Here is an 18,920-nt window from a genome sequence, read left to right as displayed (position 1 = left end):
TGGCTAATTGGAAATAAGTCTCTTGAACTTTTCTGCCTAGGCTGGCTTGGATGGTTCTAAGACTGTAGCTTTCTCAATGGCTAAATTACGGGTGCGAACTACCAGTGCCCCACCTCATCTTATGTCTACAATCTCAATAGATGGTATTCTAACACAAAGCTCTCATGACTATCTACATATGAATATGATCCCACAAAATGTGTTTAACCAAGTCATCTCCTCTGAACTCTGGGTTTGATTCAACTGTCTGTTTAGCAAATCCATTTGGACGTCTCAAATCCCCTACAAACTTAATATACATCAAATTGAACTTTCTATCTTCTAGTTCCCCATCTGGTCCTTCTTCAGGAATAGGTCTACCATCTACCAGATGCACAAATCCAAGATCTAAGAGTCATCTGTGACTCTTATTTCCTCCCCACATTTAGTCAATTGCCATATTCTTTGTACCTCTGTGATACTGAACATGTGACACATGTATATTAAATCCCTTGTAATCACTCCATATCCCCTGTCCATATTTGGCTCAAACTTCCTGTATATTTATAGTGGCCTTTTGTATTCCTGCCTCTACATTTGCCTCCCTCCAATCTGTTTTCTGCAAAGCAGCCAGAGTGATCTTTTAAAAATGCAAATCTGATTAGACCAATATATCTCCTGTTTCACTCTCATGGGGTTCAGAATGAGGTCACATTCCTCTCAATGCTCAAATCAGATGACTTGGATCCTTCCACTTGTCTCCCTTGTGTGATAACTTCAGGTTCCAAAGGTTCAGATTGTCTTAATAAATAGAACTGGAAAATGAGTTCACATTCTTTTTGCTTGCTGTGACTGTCAGTAAAACACCAGATTCTTTTTGTACCTCTGTCCTTATGTACTATGTAGATATTATTATTCAATGTTATATGAATAAACAAATAGCCTATGTAGGGGAACAATAATGTTCTCATTCTGGAAGCAAAGGAAAACATTTGTTTTTAAACCTCTTTTCCTTTCTTTACTTTTTTCTGTTTGGCCAGGTCCTCGAGCTTGAATGCAAGACCTTATGTTTTCGTTTGTCTTTTCCACTTAAGATAGTGCTCTGTCACTTGAACCACACGTTTACTTCTGACTTTTTGGTGGTTAACTGGAGATAGGAGTATCATGGTAGATATAGGATCTAAATGTTCAATTTCTTGCCAAATAATTAGAGGTAAAGGTCTCCAGGATTTGTCTGTCCAGGCTGGGTTTGAATCTAAATCCCCCATCTCAGCCTCCTGAATAGCTAGGATTATGGGTCTTAGTAACTGGTGTGGCAAAAACAGCATTGGATTGTTACATTTGTGGCTGAGTGCCACGATAAGTCTAGGATCTAAATGTCCAATTTCTTTTTAGATATATCTCTTGTAGTTCATTCACAGGAGTAATTGGTACTAGTGGTTGGTGTCAGAATCTGTATTTATTTTCCAAGGCAAAGTGTTAATGGCTTTGTGAATTAGGACATACAAATTGATTTGTTTCTGTCCAGGTCTGTTTTAATGATACACAATGTATGTGGTGCCACAAAAGGAAAATGGCCTAGGCCCCAACCAATGAGAAGGCACTTGAAGCCTAAGAAGTTAGAGTATAGTATACTTCTTTCCAATAAGCGTCATTGTCTCAGTTCATTAAGGGACTGTAACCAGACCCTAAGTCTGAGCCTTAGTAATGGCACAACAAATAAACAAAAGAAATTGTTAATTATCTGCAAAATTTTGTATGTGCATTTTCCCAGTGAGATGATATGGTTTCAGTGAGAACATAAAGGGAATACCTTTTCATAACAAGAATAAGATCTGCAACTCATACCTCAAGCTGTTTAACAAAATTATCATGCCCTGGATACTGGTTACCTGGTCATCTTATCATATCTCAGCTTCCTCCCTGTAATTGCTCATCAATTAATGCCCCCCCCCAATATAAAGTTGTTTATGATGACTGAAAAACATTGCATGATTCTGTCTCTATGTGTTTTGGAGCATATTCTTTCCTCTGATTGCAATGCCTCTCCCTCCTCCCCCTCCCCACTCTGTCCCTTTCTCCCTCTTCCTCCCCTCCTTCCTTTTCTCCCTTATCATCCATAGCCTACTTGTAAAAAATTACCAAGCCGGGTTTGGTGGCTGATGCCTGTAATCCTAGCTACTCAGGAGGCTGAGATCTGAGGATCATGGTTCAAAGCCAGCCCACTAAACATTCCACGAGATTCTTATCTCCAACTAATCACTAGAAAACAGGAATGGGGCTGTGGCTCAAGGGTTAGGGCAGTAACCTTGAGCTGAAGAGATCAGGGAAAGCGGCCAAACCCCGAGTTCAAGCCCCATGACTGACAAAACAACAAATGCTTTTTGTTTTAAAGTATTAAGTCTGTGGCTCAATAATAATATAAAATATAAAAGTTACATTAGTGTATTTCTTGGAGACTCTCTTCCCAATTTTTCCTGTATCAACTTAAAGATCTGTTAGCTTTCTTCTTCCTAGGGTATATGTTAACTTTAGCATCTTTAGTGTCAAAAAAAACCCAGGAATGTGATTTTGTGGTATTACAGGGCTGCAAGAGGTGTTCAGTTTAGACACAGAAGGTCCAGAGAAAAGGTTGCTGGTTCCTTCTGTCCTAGTCTCCTCTCTCTCCCTCTCTCTCCCTCTCTCTCTCCCTCCTCCCCCCTCTCTCCCTCTCCCTCCCTCCTCTCCCCTCCACCCCCCTTCTCTCTTTCTTTCTTTCATGCTGGTCCTGGGGTTTAAACTCAAGGCCTGAGGTTTTTGGTTCTTTTGCACTTGAGCCACAACTCCATTTCTAGCTTTTTTGGTGCTTAATTGAAGGTAAAAGTTTCATAAGGCTTTCCTGCCTGGGGTTGACTGCAAACTGAGATCCTCAGATCTCAACCTCCTGAATAGTTAAGATTACAGGCATGAGGTGTGGGCACCCAGCTTCCTTGTTTACTTTAAGTAGGGTCTGAAGGAGTGTGTATGAGTAACCTGTAAAATATAAAGCAATATATTGCTAAATACATTGCTGTCTCTGTTGCCTCTTCTTTCCCTTAAATTTTGCCCTTACTCCAATTGTTCTCCTCCCCTGAAATCTTTTAATTGCTCTAGTCTTCTAGTTCCCAAAATGTGGTCAACAGACTGCAATATCAGCATCATTGGAGGACTTACTGGTCCTTCTTTGCATCAAATGTAAATGATGTGGCCCATGCCAACTCTGTTCAATCTGCACGTTAAGAAGGAGGACAGGAGCAGCTGTAGCCCACTGCTCTTTATCACTGTTCATCTCATTGTCTCCTTATCCATTAGCTTTCCCAGTCTAATGTGCATTAATAGGCACTACCCAGTTGCTGAGTCACCCTTCCTTTCCTTTCCCTTGCCTTGCAGTCACCATTCTGCATACATTCTTTCCTCTCCATCTCTCACATCTTGGAATCTGAATCAGCAGACTCCAGTTTGCCGTCCCTTTCTGCCTGCTGATTGTCAGCATCTCTGCTTAGGAGAGTCTCACAGCACTTCCGGAGGAGAGGTGAGGACTGCAAGAGAAGAGAGCCTTGAACTCAGAGCCTCAGCGCTGTCCTTGGACACTTTTTGCTCAAGTAGTAGCACTCTATTACTTGAGCCGCAGCACTACTTTTGGCTTTTTCTGTGTGTATAGTACCCAGGAGTCAAACCCAGGGCTTCACGCATGCTAGACAAGCACTCTAGCACTAGGTCATGCTCGAGGCCAAAACAAACAAAAAAACCTAGGCCAGGAGTTTGGCCTAGTGGTAGAGTGCTTGCCTAGCATGCATGAAGACCCAGGTTTGATTCCTTGGTACCACAAACATAGATAAAAGCCAGAAATGGTGCTGTGGCTCAAATGGTAGAGCTCCTGCCTTGAGAAAGCCTAAGGACAGTGTCCAGGCCCTGAGTTCAAGGCCCAGGACTGGCAAAAAACCCCCCAAAAAACCAACCTATATCTTTAAAAAATTATTTTGTCAGAATTATGTATAGTTATATTCATAGAGTAGTGAGCACATTGCTTCTTAAACATTGTTACTTCTAAGCCTTGTGTGTGTGTGGGGGGGTGGAGCTTCAACTGGCTGGGGCACTGTCCCTCTGCTCTTCAGCTTACCCTTGAGCCAAGCCCCACTTCCTGTTTTCTAGAGGTTAGTTGGAGATAAGAGTTTCAGGTCCTTTTGTACCTGGGCTGGCTTTGAAGTTTGATCCTCAGATCTCAGCCTCCTGAGTAGCTAGGATTATAGGTGTGAGCCACCACACCAGCCCTCTAAACCTATATCTTTCCATAATATTTTCATATATTTAATCTAGTGGTTCAGTGTTTAGACATTTAAGTTCTAAGATTCCCTAGATAAAATTATTAGCACTTAGAAAAGCCATTAACACAGAGGCAATTGTGCTGTTAGGTGTGAAAATTGTTCTGGAAATCATAGAAATCCTGATAAATTGCAGGAACAATTTTAAGTAAGCTAAAGGTCTGGGAACTGTCCCTGAGTGGTTGTTTTCTTTGTTCGTTTGCTTGTTTTTGCTCAAGACTAGAGCTCTATCACTTGGACCACAGCTCTTCTTCTTACTTTTTTGGGACATAACTGAAAACAACAACAAAAAAAAAAAGGGAAAAAAAGAAGAAAGGAAGAGAGGAAGGGAGGAAGGAAAGAAAAGGAAGAAAGAAAGAAAGAGAGAAAAATCATTAAAACTAAACTTTACAATAGACCATCATCTTAGGTCTTAGTTGATACTTACTGTCTTTGCCAGAACTGTGTCTGTTACGTATCATTTCTGTCACTAATCATACAAGGCCTTGTGGAAATTATTTGAGAATAATATCTTCCTTCAAGGTGACAACCAATTCCACTAGACTTAGTAAGTGTGATGCCTGCAGCCCTGATTTCAAACCCAGTGTTACCAAAACTAAGAAAGAAGAAATGAAACTTTATGTATCTCAAAGTTACATAGTAGAAGGGTATAAAAGTAGCTTTCAGGGCATAGGTGACTCATGCTTACAGTCTTTTTTTTTATTGTCAGGGTAATGTATAGAGGGGTTACCATTACATTCGTCAGGTAGTAGGTACATTACTTTTCACACATTGATACCCCTTGTCATGTTTTTGTCCCCATTTCCTTCCCCGCACCCTCTTCCAATCATCTTGTTTTCCCCCTTCCTTTCCTAATGTCTACTGGCTTAGCTCACAGGAGGCAGAGATCTGAGGATCTCTTTCCCAGGAAGGAAAGTCCATGAGACTTTTAGTTTTGGTTGGTCATGGGGTTTGAGCTTTTTTCCTCAAAGCTAGCATTCTAGCTAATGACACTAAGGCTCAGTGTCACTTCCAGATTTCTGGTGGGTAGAGATAAGAGTCTCATGGTCTTGGGGCTTGAACTCAGTGCCTTGGCACTCTCCCTGAACTTCTTTTGCTCAAAAGTGGCACTCTACCACCTGAGCCACAGTGCCACTTCTGGCCTTTTCTGTTTATGTGGTACTAAAGAATTGAACCTAGGGTTTCATGCATACTGGGCAAGGACTCTTATCAGTAAACCATATCCCAGCCACAAGATGTAGTTTATATGTGTTCAATAAGTATTTTGTGAAATCTGAAAAACCACTTTGAACATTCTGTACCGCTACAAAAAATGAAGGTCCAGGCAAGGAGTGTGGCCTAGTGGTAGAGTGCTTGCGTAGCAAGCATGAAGCCTGGGGTTTATTACTTGGTACCATCTATGCAAAAAATTCTGGAAGTGGTGCTGTGGCTCAAGTGGCAAAGCACTAGCCTTAGGCAAAAGCAGCTCAGGGACAGTTCCCAGGGCCTCAGTTTAAGCCCCAGGACTGGGGGAAAAAGTCCAATTTATTTTCCTTTTAAAAATGTTAGTTACTAATAATGTATTGTACAGAGGGGCTACCATTTCATAAGTCAGGGAATGTCACCGCTTCCTTTACTTTCCCTCAGCTTCCTGCAACCCCTTTCTACAATTTACATAGGTCATTTTCTACACAGTGATTACTGAATAGCATGATTGCATTGATTCCCTCTTCTTCCCTCCATTTCTGAGCCCTATCTTTACCTTCCCCAAAGCCTACATTCTTTTTTTCTTTTTTTCCTCTCTCTTCATTTGTGCGTGTGGTTTGTGTATGTGTGTGTATATGTGTGCTGGTTTGGGGGCTTGAACTCAAGGACTGGACATGGTCACTGAGCTTTTCTGCTCAAGTTAATGTTCAACCACTGAGCCACAGTTCACACCTGGCTTTTTGGTGGTCAGTGATAAGAGTCTCATAGACTTCTCTACTCAGGTTGGTTTCAAACCCTGATCCTCAGATCTCAGCCTCCTGAGTTGTGGGAGTGAGCTCCCCCATCTTCCAGCATGAAATTCTATTTCTAAGTGTAATATTACAATTAAGAAAAGGTAGACATAAGAAAAAAACCCCACCATAGCTGATGACTGTAGGAGAGCAAAGATATAGAATAGTACAATGTCTCCTTGATGTGTTAATGTATAGAAAATGTGTATGCATAAAATTTTGGGGCCAGTTGTGTTATCACTTCTGGAAATACATATTTTTAAAAAGTTTTAGTTTAGTAGTGGCTCATGGGCACATAATCAAATTGATTGAATTATCATACAAAAGAGTATAGGAGAGCAGGGTGGGTGACTCATGCCTATAATCCTAGCTACTCTGAAGGCTGAGATCTGAGGATCAAGGTTCAAAGCCAGCCAGGCACAAAAGGACCTGCGACTCTTACCTCCAATTAGCCTGTAGAAAACGGGAAGTGGGGCTTGGCTCAAGGGTAGCCCTTGAGCTGAAGAGGACAGCACCCAGGCCAAGGTCAAGGCCAATGACCCACCCCCCCCCAAAAAAAAACACAGGAAAATTTATGACAGAAATGTCTACTGATGACTTAAATAACTGAAAAAGAAAGTCAAGAGTTTTTAAGCCTCAGTTGTATGAGCAAAATGATTTATCCTATGGCCAGCTTCCTTACTATCAATCTGAAGAATGCATTTCATGTAATTCACATGAAAGATCCTTTTATTTTTTCTACAAATAAATTTGGTATTAACTTATTGGGTCTTTCTCGTGGAAGCAGTCAGAACTATTTTGTCAAAACTGTCCAGATGTGTAGTTCAATTATTCATGTTAAGTATGGAGTTTCCAGAATGATGTGAATGCTGAGTTAGGAGATTAGTGCTGTTAAAACTATGCATAACTTGAGTACCAGGTTTGAAAACATTTGAAAAGTGGTATTCTGCAATCTCTTTGGTTTGCTGGGAAAATCCGAAGTTCTTGCCTGGTTTGCATTACACTAGAGATGTCAGCCTAAAGACACAGTTTTGCCTTGAGTGTACTGACTTCCTTGACTTGCTGATATGCAAGAATATCAGAATATCATGGAAAAGAGATTGAGTTGATGAATTGTAGGAAGTGAAAGCATGACCAGCTATACCTTTAACAGACATTTTGGGTCCAGCCAATTTTCTACCAGGAATCTGACAGAAAATCATCTTTGATCCTCTGATGGTTGAATGAAGTCATGTGACTGAGAAATGTTACATGTAACCTATATCATGTTTATTTTGGTGCTAAGTATGGTTTAAATGCCTAAATCTTAAACCTTAGGTCAACTTTCACTTTCATCTCACCTAACAAATCTATTGGTTCTACTATTGCAATATATAATGAATCCAGTTGGTGTTACTAACTTCACGGTTACTCTTGCTCTCTGGGCTACCACCATTGTAGTCTATACTGTTTTAATAGGTAACTGCCTGGTCTCCTAACTTGCTCTTGATCCCATACCCCACCTCCAATTCACACTCACTGTTAATTCTTCATATTCTGGGCAAAAGGAATTTAAAACAGGTCCATCACAAAACTAAGATTCCCTATTTTCATTCAGCACTAAGACCATCCCCCTTTATGTCTTTGATCTAGTCTACTAATCTTAGTTTTAGCCACTGTAGTCTCGTTGGTCCTTGAAACACCACCAAGCATTACTTCCTCTCATATCTTGGTATTTACATTCATTTTAGTAGAGAATTCTTCCTCCAGGAAACTGCTTGTTTACTTCCTCTATCCCTGGCTCAAATCAGACCTGTGGTCTCTATATCAGTTCATTATCTAACATGTTTTTACGTTTTTTTCCTCCCAACTTGATTTCACAAAGACACATTTTTGTTATGTTCAGAACCCCTAGCACTTTATTATTTTTAGTGTATGCAGTACGGTGTTTACTAAATACTTGAATGAATGGATAAGGCACTTTACAGCTAACTGGAATATCTCAAGGCCAAGATGGGATGCTTGCTGTTGTTTCTCCAGGCTCCCTCAGGATGCACTGTTGCCAGACAGTATTACTCATTTTATTCTCCAAGGAACCAGTGGATTTGGTAGAAGCCTCTTTCGTATCCTTTCTTTTTTAATGGAATTAAAAGTGTAAATTGCTCATTTACCATTGTCACAGAATATTAATGTTGCTGAACTTTCCACTGATTATATTCAATTATATTCAATTTCTCTCCAGCATTTGCTCATTTTTCTGCTAGCTGTTCACAAATCACCCCACCCGAAGCCTGGCATAAAAATTCTTAGAATAACTGTCTTTTATTCAACATTGAGTCTCAAGTTTTAGGTAAATATAAAACAAAGGGAGAATGCCTCATATATGAAAACTCCGGCTTATCGGATCTATGTCATCTCAGGGTAGCTGAAGGTGAATTTTAATACTTCTCGTTCCGGACGCATTCTATGGAGAACGCCTAGGTTACGGTGTGGATGAGTCGTCGTTTTATTCCGACCTTTTCTTTTTTTGGGGGGGGGGGAAGGGGTGTGGCTGCAAGCAATACAGGCAAAAGAAACTGTAGAAGCCGGAATTGCACTACCCACTCCAAGCACCCCTAACTTGCAGAAACCTTTGACCTCCCCCCACCCCTTCCACCAAATAAGGACTCTACGCTGAGCAGTCGCCAGCTCCGCAGCCAGCCGCTTGACTCCTATTGTCCCCGTTTGGATGTCAAGCAATTTCGCCTGAAGGACCCCAGCTTCGATGTCGCTCAAAACTCAAGACACAGCTCCTGAAGCCTTGGGGAGGCCAGCAGGGACTGGGCGATAAGCAGCTGTCCCTCGCAGCGGGGGTTTAGGCCCAGCGAGGAGGTATGTGAGAGGCCCTTTCCGACAGGCGTTCTTGTCGGGCAGCCCCAGCGGCCCCAAGCCCCCTCCCCCCAGGCTCTCCGCTGTTCCCGCCCCCTGCGCCCTGGAGGGCTGACTGGCTGAGTCCCTCCCGCGCCGGCTCTCGTCTCAGTGGGCGCAGCTCGGTGCAGCGGACGGGGCGAAGCGGCTGGCGCCCGTGGAGTGCACGACACTGCCGGGAACGCGGCACCACTCTTGTCCCTCCAGCTGCTCCCCCGGGACCTTCCAGCGGCTTCGCGCGCGCACGGTGAGCGCCATCCCGGATCGCGGCGCTGCAAAGGGGAAGAGGGCCGCCTTGCACGAAGTGTCTTCTATCTCGGGAGCGCCTCGTCCCCAGTGCTCCTCACCCCGCGTCCCCGGCTGTTCCCAGGTTCTCCACCCCCGGCTCGGACCTTCCTCCCTTCTCCCTCCCTGGGAGACCCGCCGGTTCCATCCTGTACCCCCACCCCCACCTCCCGGGTGGAGACCGTTGCCTTGGCCGTTGGCTGCCCGGGCTCGACGCCCCGCCCCCGGCCCGAGCCGGGGTCCCCCTCGGGGTGGCAGGCCCGGGTGGGCTGGCTCGCGCCCGCAGCCGCGCGGGGGAGGGGAGGGAGGGAGGGGCGGGGCGGCGCAGCCCGGCGCCCCGCTGGCGGGTCGCGCGCGCGCCGGTGCGCTCTTCCTGCCGGCGGCGCGCGCCGCCCCTTCCCCCACCGCTCGCGCAGGCTCCCGCCGCCCGCTGCGCGTTTTGTCCCGCGTCTCGCCCCGTCCGTCCGTCCCCTGACTCGCCGCTCTCGTTCTCCCTCCCGCTTTTCTTCTTCTCTCCCTCTCCTCTTCGATCTAAAGATGCCTTCGGCCACTAGCCACAGCGGAAGCGGTAGCAGATCGTCGGGACCACCACCGCCGTCGTCGGGTTCCTCCGGGAACGAGGCGGGCGCTGGGGCCGCCGCGCCAGCTTCTCAACACCCCGCCACCGGGACCGGCGCCGTCCAGACCGAGGCCATGAAGCAGATTCTGGGGGTGATCGACAAGAAACTTCGCAACCTGGAGAAGAAAAAGGTGCCCGGCGTGGCGGGAGCGGGAGGGCTTCACTTCTCTCCCATCGCCAGCGCTTCGCAGGGTTCCCGAGCCACCCTCCCCCCCCATCAGCCTGCCCACGGAGCTTTGCACCCAGAAAACGGGCGCCTCGGGGTGGTGCCTGTCACCTGATCCGGACGCGCTGCCCCAGGCCTCTTTTAACTGGCCTTCCGGGCGGCTCTGGTCTTGTCCTGGGGAGTGGGATCCCGAGATGGGGGCCTGTCGTGTCCTATGGGGGGCCAGACGGGGAAGGAGTGGGGGCGCCCCGGGGTGTGCGGCACTCGAGGCGCAGCCGACCGCCTCGTGGAGTTGGGAGGGCCGAGTCCTCTAGCCGCGGGGCTTGTGCGCGCCGCCACGGTGCCCCCTGCCTCTCGTCCCCGGGTGGGGGGATCGCTCCCCCGAGGGGCCCATTTTCAGTGTCTCTGCTCTGCGGCTCTTCCCGGCCCTCCTCGAGTGGGCTCCTACGTTTCCTTCTTTGTTTCAATTGTCTGGGAGCCCCTGGGCTGCTCAGGCGCAGCCCACTAACGAGGAGATCCTCATCAGCGGCTTTCCCCCCACCCCCGGGGACTGTAAAAGTGGTTGGGGGTCCCCAAGGATTGCCGTTCGCCGGGCGATGGGTTCAGGGTAGCCTGGAGCTGGTCGCTCGGTCTCCGCACATGGAGCCGGAGTCTAACATGGCGGCGGCTGCGAGGAGAGGGAAGCGCTGTACAGGAGCTGCATTGTGAGCACAAAGCGAAGGCAGAGGGGGAGGGCACAGACCAGGCCGCCTCCCCGGCCGGCCTCCCTCTCCCCTCCTCCTAAAAGTGGAGCCACACCCACGTTTTTTCATGTAATATTTAGCTATTGGGTGGTCACACATGGGAATATCTGCCTTTTGTTTTGTGCCTTCAGAGCAGGACCGTGTATCAACTCTGGTTAGAGGGGCAAGCATGGAGAGAAAAGGCAGAGTAACTCCACCTGGGGTACCGCAGCCGCGGAAAGGGAAAAACAAACGGGGCCAGCAACATTCAGCAGACATTGCATTTGTGACTACTAGTGTCACTTTGTCCTTTACCTTAAAAAGTAAAATACAGCTTTCCTTTGGCAACTTCTGCTTGCTTGTGTCTAGTACACTGTGTTTCTAAAATACTTGACTTTTGAAGAAACCATTCTAGACAGCCTTTTAGCCAACTATTTCATAGTATCACTGAAGTGTTGAGATAGTAATTTTAGGGTTACTATTTGGGTTATGGGAAATATGTTGGAAAGAACTGGTGTTTTGTAGGCCTTAGTTGTAATTGCGCATTTATTGATTGCTTTTACTTTTTTGGTTCATTTTAAAGCCAAACATTTACCTTGACACTTTTGTCTATATTAAAGGTTGGAAGTTTTGCTTAAATTTCCTGAACTTGCTATGGATTTGAGAGACGCAATCACTTGAGACTTTTAGCTTTTAAGAGACTATTTTGATAAACAAATGTGCTTTATTAGTAAGCGGAATAATAGGTTTATTGTAATAAAGCAGTGGAAATAGGCAAGTGTTGACTTCACATATGGACTAGAATAAGAATATTTTAAGGCCAATATCGCCTGATATGTCAAGTGATTTTAGTTTCTTGGTCACTGACAATTTGAGTATCTTTTGAAAATGCCTTAATGTGAATCTGGCTGATGTCTGAATGGATTTCTTTTTGAATTTCTAGGAAATCTGTTTTTGTGGAATAGGAATCAACATACAAGTTTAAATTATGGATATATTAGGGACAGCAAATTCTCCAAAGTCAGTTATATAAAGTCAGGTGTTGATGAATAGCCAATGTATTTGTGAGGTGACATATTCTAGTGTTAAAATGTATTAGAAAAAAAAAACAAAACTCTAAACCCTAGTTTATAAGCACTTGTAGGCTCTGAATCATGGTTGGTCACTTGTGTATAGGTGTGTATTAAGTATGTTAACATCTCTTCTTGAATATAGAGGAGAGTAATACAATTATTGACTTAGTAAATACTGAAAGATTGCCTGGTAATTCTACAGGCTTAACTGCCCAAAATTAACAAATATACTTAGGTGTCTTTCTGTCAGTGTTTTGGCTACTAAATAACAAGAGGGGAAGTTATGGTTAGTTGAAGGTTTTTGATAAGCCAGTAGCTGTTCTACTTGTTAAAAAGTTGAGTTGACAATACTGGTGGGGCTTAATTGCTGCTAAAAGCATCTTTTCCACAGCTTAGATTAAATTGTAATTTTATTCAATAGATTATTTTCTTTGTGAAAGGATTTTACAACTGATTTATTTTTCAATGGGAGTGAGTCTTTTTAATATACCAAAGATAGGATTTGCTTTACAAATCAGTTTTTGTCAGCTGTGTGGTTTGAACTCCAGGCCTGAGTATCTCCCTAAGCTCTTAAGCTCAAGGCCAGGGGCTCTACCACTTTGAGCCACTGCACCACTACAAATCAGTTTTGAATTAGGCTTTATAAATCCTAATGCAGTACAAGGGATTTTTTTTTTTTTCCCTTGTGCCAGCCCTTTTTAGCTCAGGGCAATGCCCTTGAGCTTTGCTGATGATTTTTAGCCCTCTGTCATTTGAGTCACAGCTTCACTTCCGTTTTCTTGGAGTTTAATTGGAGATAAGATCTTTTGGACTTGCCTGCTAGGACTGGGTTTCAGTTTTGATCTTCAGATCTCAGCCTCCTAAGTACTAAGATTTCAGGGGTGAGCTACAGACACCTGAGAAGTAAAATTTTAAGTCTGAATTTCTTTTTTACTTTAGTCACCTCAGCAACTTGTATTTGAACAGTATTTGATCCTTGAGTTTTCTGGATCAAAATCATTTTTTCTCCCTGGATTTAAAAGTAAGTATAACAAATTACCACTAGAAATGTAATACCATTTTTTGTGACAGAATTGAAACAATTGTGTTTCATTTAAAAAACAAAGTTACTCATTTTCTAGTAGTTTGAGTCACTAGGAAAAAGTTCAGTGAAAGTACATATTTAACTTGTATGAAATATTATTGTTTTATATAATGCTCCTGAGTGGCTTGCTGGTTTTTGAAAGTTGGGTACTAAATAAATGTCCAGTAAATGGAGGAAATAGAGCAGATCTAAGGAGAATCAAAGATGAAGTCTCATTTACAAGTCTTTTTTGTTTTTTTTTTTTTTTGTTTTTTTTGCCAGTCCTGGGCTTGAGCTCAGGGCCTGAGCACTGTCCTTGGACTTTCTCAAGGCTACAGCTCTACCACTTGAGCCTCAGCACCACTTCTGGCTTTTTTCTATGTATGTGGTACCGAGGAATCGAACCAGGGTCTTCATGCATGCTAGGCAAGCCCTTTAACCACTAGGCCAAACTCCCGGCCCCTCATTTACAAGTCTTTTTAAAACAGGTAATAAAGGAATTGAGTGCTGTACTATCTAGTTTTATCAGTTTTTCTCTACAGAATTGGGCCTTAGGGTGTATTAGATGATGTTATACAATCTACTCTTAATTTCAACTAGGAGCTCATTTGATATTGTAAGATGCAATCAGTTTAGATTCAGAATGAGAGGTTTTAATACATGACATTTAAAATGACTATGCTCTTTGCAAACATAATTATTAATAGGTTTAGTGGCAAGTGACTTTAGTAGATGAAAGATTAGTGTTATTTTGCTTTTTTATTCTTTGGGTTGGTCATGGAGCTTGAACTCTGGGCCTGAACACTGTCCCTGAGCTCTTCTATCACTTGAGCCACAGTGCCACTTCTGGTTTTCTGGTGGTTAATTGGAGTTGAGAGTCTCATGGACTTTAGTGCCCAGGCTGGCTTTGAACTGTGATCCTCAGATCTTGGGTCTCCTGAGTAGGATTACAGACACAGGGCCCAGCTGCTTTTTTTTTTAAGTAAAGAAAAACTCAAAATAGATGAACAGGTTTATAATGAATGTATAACCCAAACTGATATTATGTTGCTCAACTTAGTATTTGTAGGTTGTCTATGTAATGGGGCACCTGCAAGTAGAAGTGATATAAAGTCTTAGTGTGTGATATATTATTAGGGTATACTGTTTGTAGTAAAATGAATCTTTAAAGTTTAAGCTGTTTCAAGCTTTTATGTTGTAAACCAGAAAAAGGTTAAGGAAAGCATTATCAGTACAGGAAAACAGCAGATGTCTTCAGTTGTTATTCCAAACTTCTGAGTATCCTATTAGTAACTGGTTCTTGGGAGAAATAGATGGTAGATGGTCAGTGGAGAAGGGTGAGAGAAGAGAAGACATTCAGCTGAATTTGTCGCTGTAAATTGCTTGGCTTCAGCTTATCTTGTTTTTCTTCCACTAACTGCACCAGTGCTTTTATTGGATGGAACATATATAAAGATATGGAAGACAGAAACTTGCCCAGAGTTCAGAACTCATACTTCCTGAGGAAAGGGGAAGAAGGTGTGCCTCTTAACCAAGTCCAACTAAAATAATCTATTTCCTTTAATTTCTTCTACTACCTATTGTCTTTCTACATTTTTCTTTTTTAACCAGTCCCGTGACTTGAACTCAGGGCCTGAGCACTGTCCTTGGGCTTTTTTTTCTATGTATGTGGTACTGAGGAATCGAGCCCAAGCTTCAGTACATGCTTGGTCACTAGGCCAAACTCCTGGTGCTGTCTGTATACTTTTTTTTTTTTTTTTTTTAACATTTTTAGACTACTTTAGGCTTTTGGAATTTCTAAGTGATAAACTTGTTAGGAACAGACTATTAGTAAATCATTCCACAGGGTTTGCTTTGCAGGTTCTGAATAAGAATATTATCGGGGCCGGGAGTTTGGCCTAATGATAGAGTGCTTGCCTAGCATGCAGGAAGATCCAGGTTCGATTCCTCAGTACCACATACATAGAAAAAAGCCAGAAGTGGTGCTGAGGCTCAAGTGGTAGAGCTCTAGCCTTGAGAAAGTCCAAGGACAGTGCTCAGGCCCTGAGTTCAAGCCCATGACTGGCCAAAAAAAAAAAAAAAAAATGAAAAAAAAAAGAATATTATCAATCTGTTGATCTGTCAGTTGCAATCTTTAACTCAAGTTTTACCCTTTTGCTTGGCCTTTTTTGCTCAAGGCTGAATATGTCTGCTCAGGCTGGCTTTGAATGTTTATCCTCATCCTCAGATCACAGCCCTCTGACTAGCTAGGATTAGAGATGTGAGCCACTGACATGTGTTCCAGTAGAGCATTAAAATATAGACAGTGGGGCTAGGAATGTATCTTAGTAGTAGTGAGCTTGACTAGGATGCATGAAGCCCTGAATTCTATTCCTTTGTACCATATACACAGAAAAAGCCAGAAGTGGTACTGTGACTCAAATGGTAGAGTGCTAGTCTTCACACACACACACAAACACGCACACGCACACGCACACCCCCTAGGTGCTGTAAGCAAGATTGGTCAGTAGTCTTAGGAAATAGGACAAGGATCAGTTCTCATGAGAGCCATTACAAATTATGACATTTTATTTCCCTCAGTGTTACTTACAAACAACTGAAACATAACTGGACACTGGTGACTGTAATTGTAGCAAGTCAGTTGGCTGAGATGTGAGCCTGGGCAGGAAATTTCTACATGTTATTTCTAGTTAACTACCAAAAAGTCAAAAGTAGAGCTGTAGCTCAAGAGGTAGAGAACTATGAGCAAAAAAGCTAAGAGAGGGGCCGGGAGTTTGGCCTAGTGGTTAAAGTGCTTGCCTAGCATGCACAAAGACCCGGGTTCAATTCCTTGGTACCACATACATAGACAAAAGCCGGAAATGGTGCTGAGGCTCAAGTGGTAAAGTGCTAGCCTTGAGAAAGTCCAAGGACAGTGCTCAGGCCTTGAGCTCAAGCCCAGGACTGGCAAAAAAAAAAAAAAAAAAAAAAAAAAGCTAAGAGAAAGCACCCAGACACTGAGTCCAAGCCCCAGTACTGGCAAAAAAAAATTTTATACAAAAAAATAAAATCTTGAAAAAGACCCTTCTCAATAACTTTGTTTTTGTTTTTTTCCCCCCCTCTTGGCACTGCTAGGGATTGGACTCAGGGTTTTGCTTGTATTCTGTTCATAGCCTATCTTTCTTCCTTCTCTGTCTCATTCTGTAGTCTTCCTACTTAGGACTTTCATAGCTGGGATTATAGGCATGAACTGCCACATCCTTTTATTGTTTGACGTTGGGAGACAGCATCCTGTGCTCAGGCTGGCCTGAACCTTAATGTTTCCTATTTCTGCTTCCCAAGTAGAGTTATAAATGTGTGTCACCACAGTTGCCTCTCTCATTTGAGACCAAGTCTTCACTGTTTTGTTTTGCCAAGGCTAGCCTCACACTTGAGATTTACCCTGCCTCAACCTTGTGGGTACTAGTATTGCAGATGTGTGTTTGTGTTTTCTGTTTAGTTCATATCTCCTTGATATTGAACTTTGAAAGGAAAGTATACAAACCATTCAAGTCTGATTAACTCAAAAGTTAAACCATTGTTGCTGATCATTTTTCAAATCCCCTCCTGTGCTGAAGATTGAATATAAGGCCTTTTACCTATGAGGCAAGCACTCTATCACTGATCTATATCCCTAGTGCCCTTAGCTTTAGGTTTTTTTCCCTGGTGGTCTTGAACTTAGGACCTGGGTGCTATCCCTGAGCTCTTTTTTGCTCAATGCTTACGTATTCTATCAGTATTAAGCCACAGCACCACTTTCAGTTTTCTGGGAGTTAATTGGAGAATAGGAGTCACTGAAGCTGGGCTCTGGTGGCAATCTTTCCTAGCTAGTCAGGAGGCTGAGATCTAAGGATCTCGGTTGCACGGTTGGAAGTCAGCTATGGCAGAAAAAAGTTTGTGGTAATAAACTCAGAAAAAGCTGGAAGTACTGCTTTGGCTCAAGTGGTAGAGTACTATTTAAACATCCAGACCAGCCTTCCCCCCTAAAAAAATCACAGACTTTCCTGCCTGAGCTGGTCAACTTTGAACTAAATTAGGATCCTAAGATCTTTTAAATTAAAGAATGTAATTCAAGGGCCTGAAGTCTGGCCTAGTGGTAGAGTGCTTGCCTAGCATGCACAAAGACCCAGGTTCGATTTCTCGGTACCACATACATAGAAAAAAGCCGGAAGTGGTACTGAGGCTCAAGTGATAGAGCTCTAGCCTTGAGATATTCCAAGGATAGTGCTCGGGCCCTAAGCTTAAGCCCAGGACTCCCCCCACCCCCCCAAAAAAATAAATGTAATTCAAAGTAAGTGATGCCGGAACTTTTTTTGTTTTTTGCCGGTCCTGGGCTTGGGCTCAGGGCCTAAGCACTGTCCTTGGACTTTCTCAAGGCTAGAGCTCTACCACTTGAGCCTCAGCACCACTTCTGGCTTTTTTCTATGTATGTGGTACCGAGGAATCGAACCCGGGTCTTCATGCATTCTAGGCAAGCACTCTACCACTAGGCCAAACTCCCGGCCCGGAACTCTTTTGACAGTACTTTTTCTTTTTCCTACTAGGGTCAGCTGCTTCTATTCATTTAGATTTACCTGCATGGACAATGAGTAAGCGTTTTTTTTTTTAAACCAAGATTTTTATTTTTTGTCTTTTAATTCAAACTCCTGCTTACCCTGCTTAAATATCCTATAAGGAGATCTTGTGTCTGATTTTAGTTTTGTTTTTTTTTTTAACTAAAACAACTCTTTTTTTTTTTTTTTCCTTGCCAGTCCTGGGCTTGAGTTCAGGGCCTGAGCACTGTCCTTGGACTTTCCTTAAGGCTAGTGTTCTACCCTGAGCCACCACACCACTTCTGGCTTTTTCTATGTATGTGGTACCAAGGAATTGAACCTGGGTCTTTGTGCATGCTAGGCAGGCACTCTACCACTAAGGCCAAACTCCCAGCCAACAACTCATTTATTTATTTATTTATTTATTTATTTTGCCAGTCCTGGGCTTGAGCTCCTCAGGGCCTGAGCACTGTCCTTGGACTTTCTCAAGGCTAGAGCTCTACCACTTGAGCCTCAGCACCACTTCTGGCTTTTTTCTATGTATGTGGTGTACCTAGGAATCAAACCTGGGTCTGCGTGCCTGCTAGGCAAGCACTTTAACCACTAGGCCAAACTCCTGGCCCAACTCATATTTTTTAAGTGTTCAAAATTCTAGCATTCCTGTTTTAGCTCATTTCTAGGGCCTGTAATAAATGATCTTACTTCTTGAAAGTATTTCACTGTTTGACAACTCTTCAATTCGTGTTATTGTGAGCTGTACCCCATTCCTGCCCTAACCTCCAACTTAACTCCTAGTATAAAATATTTTGCTTCCTGGAGCATTTAGATCAATGCTATATGAATAGGCATCCAGCAATTTGAAGATAAAAGATATGGATCTTAAATGGATTGTACTATATGTTCTCAGAGTTGATGAGACTTATTCTGCATCTATGAATTTTCCTGGCTGCTAATTGAATTAAGTGCAAGATGAATAAGGAGGTGGAGTTATTATTTAAGTGAAGTCAGAACTGATATTTCTGTAGATAAAGAATCCTGAGTATTGTAGTCATTGATGACTTGAAAAAAAATATTTAGAAAACCTGTGCATTATGTAAAGTAATGAGGAAAAGCCTTATCTTTTTGTGTTTGTCTGTGCTTTTTGGTATTGGGAGTGATTCCTTTGGCTTGTATATGTGAATGGTTTGCAGTATAGGTAGGTGTGCTTAACTCTTGTTCAGTTGGTTGTCTTGTGTGTGTGCACACATGCTCATATGTGTGC

General features: G+C 43.2%; 1 protein-coding gene and 1 long non-coding RNA gene across 3 annotated transcripts in view; one reads left to right on the top strand and one right to left on the bottom strand.

Annotated features, from left to right (window-relative positions):
* Nucleotides 1-8,571: 8,571 nt before the first annotated feature.
* LOC150052986 (uncharacterized) lies at nt 8,572-10,017 on the bottom strand. The gene is made up of 2 exons (XR_016538056.1): nt 9,634-10,017; nt 8,572-9,453 (listed from the first exon to the last, which is right to left on the bottom strand). It is a non-coding gene; the product is annotated as an uncharacterized LOC150052986 (long non-coding RNA).
* Nucleotides 9,272-18,920, top strand: part of Caprin1 (cell cycle associated protein 1) — a 35,256-nt gene continuing 25,607 nt past the window's right edge. Inside the window, exons 1-2 of one of the 2 annotated variants that reach the window (XM_090347900.1) lie at nt 9,272-9,428; nt 10,004-10,216. In XM_090347900.1, the coding sequence (XP_090204026.1) occupies nt 10,004-10,216 (213 nt within the window). In that variant the 5' untranslated portion in view covers nt 9,272-9,428. Of the gene's footprint in view, nt 9,429-10,003; nt 10,217-17,566; nt 17,717-18,920 lie in introns of those variants that run through there. The other variant, XM_090347901.1, reaches the window with a different exon arrangement.

Source organism: Megascapheus bottae, chromosome 16, assembly GCF_031878675.1.
Source record: "Megascapheus bottae isolate mThoBot1 chromosome 16, mThoBot2.hap1, whole genome shotgun sequence".
NCBI classification, from domain to species: Eukaryota; Metazoa; Chordata; class Mammalia; order Rodentia; family Geomyidae; genus Megascapheus; species Megascapheus bottae.
Note: the sequence above shows the minus strand (reverse complement) of the source record. Positions and strands in the feature narration are given on the sequence as shown.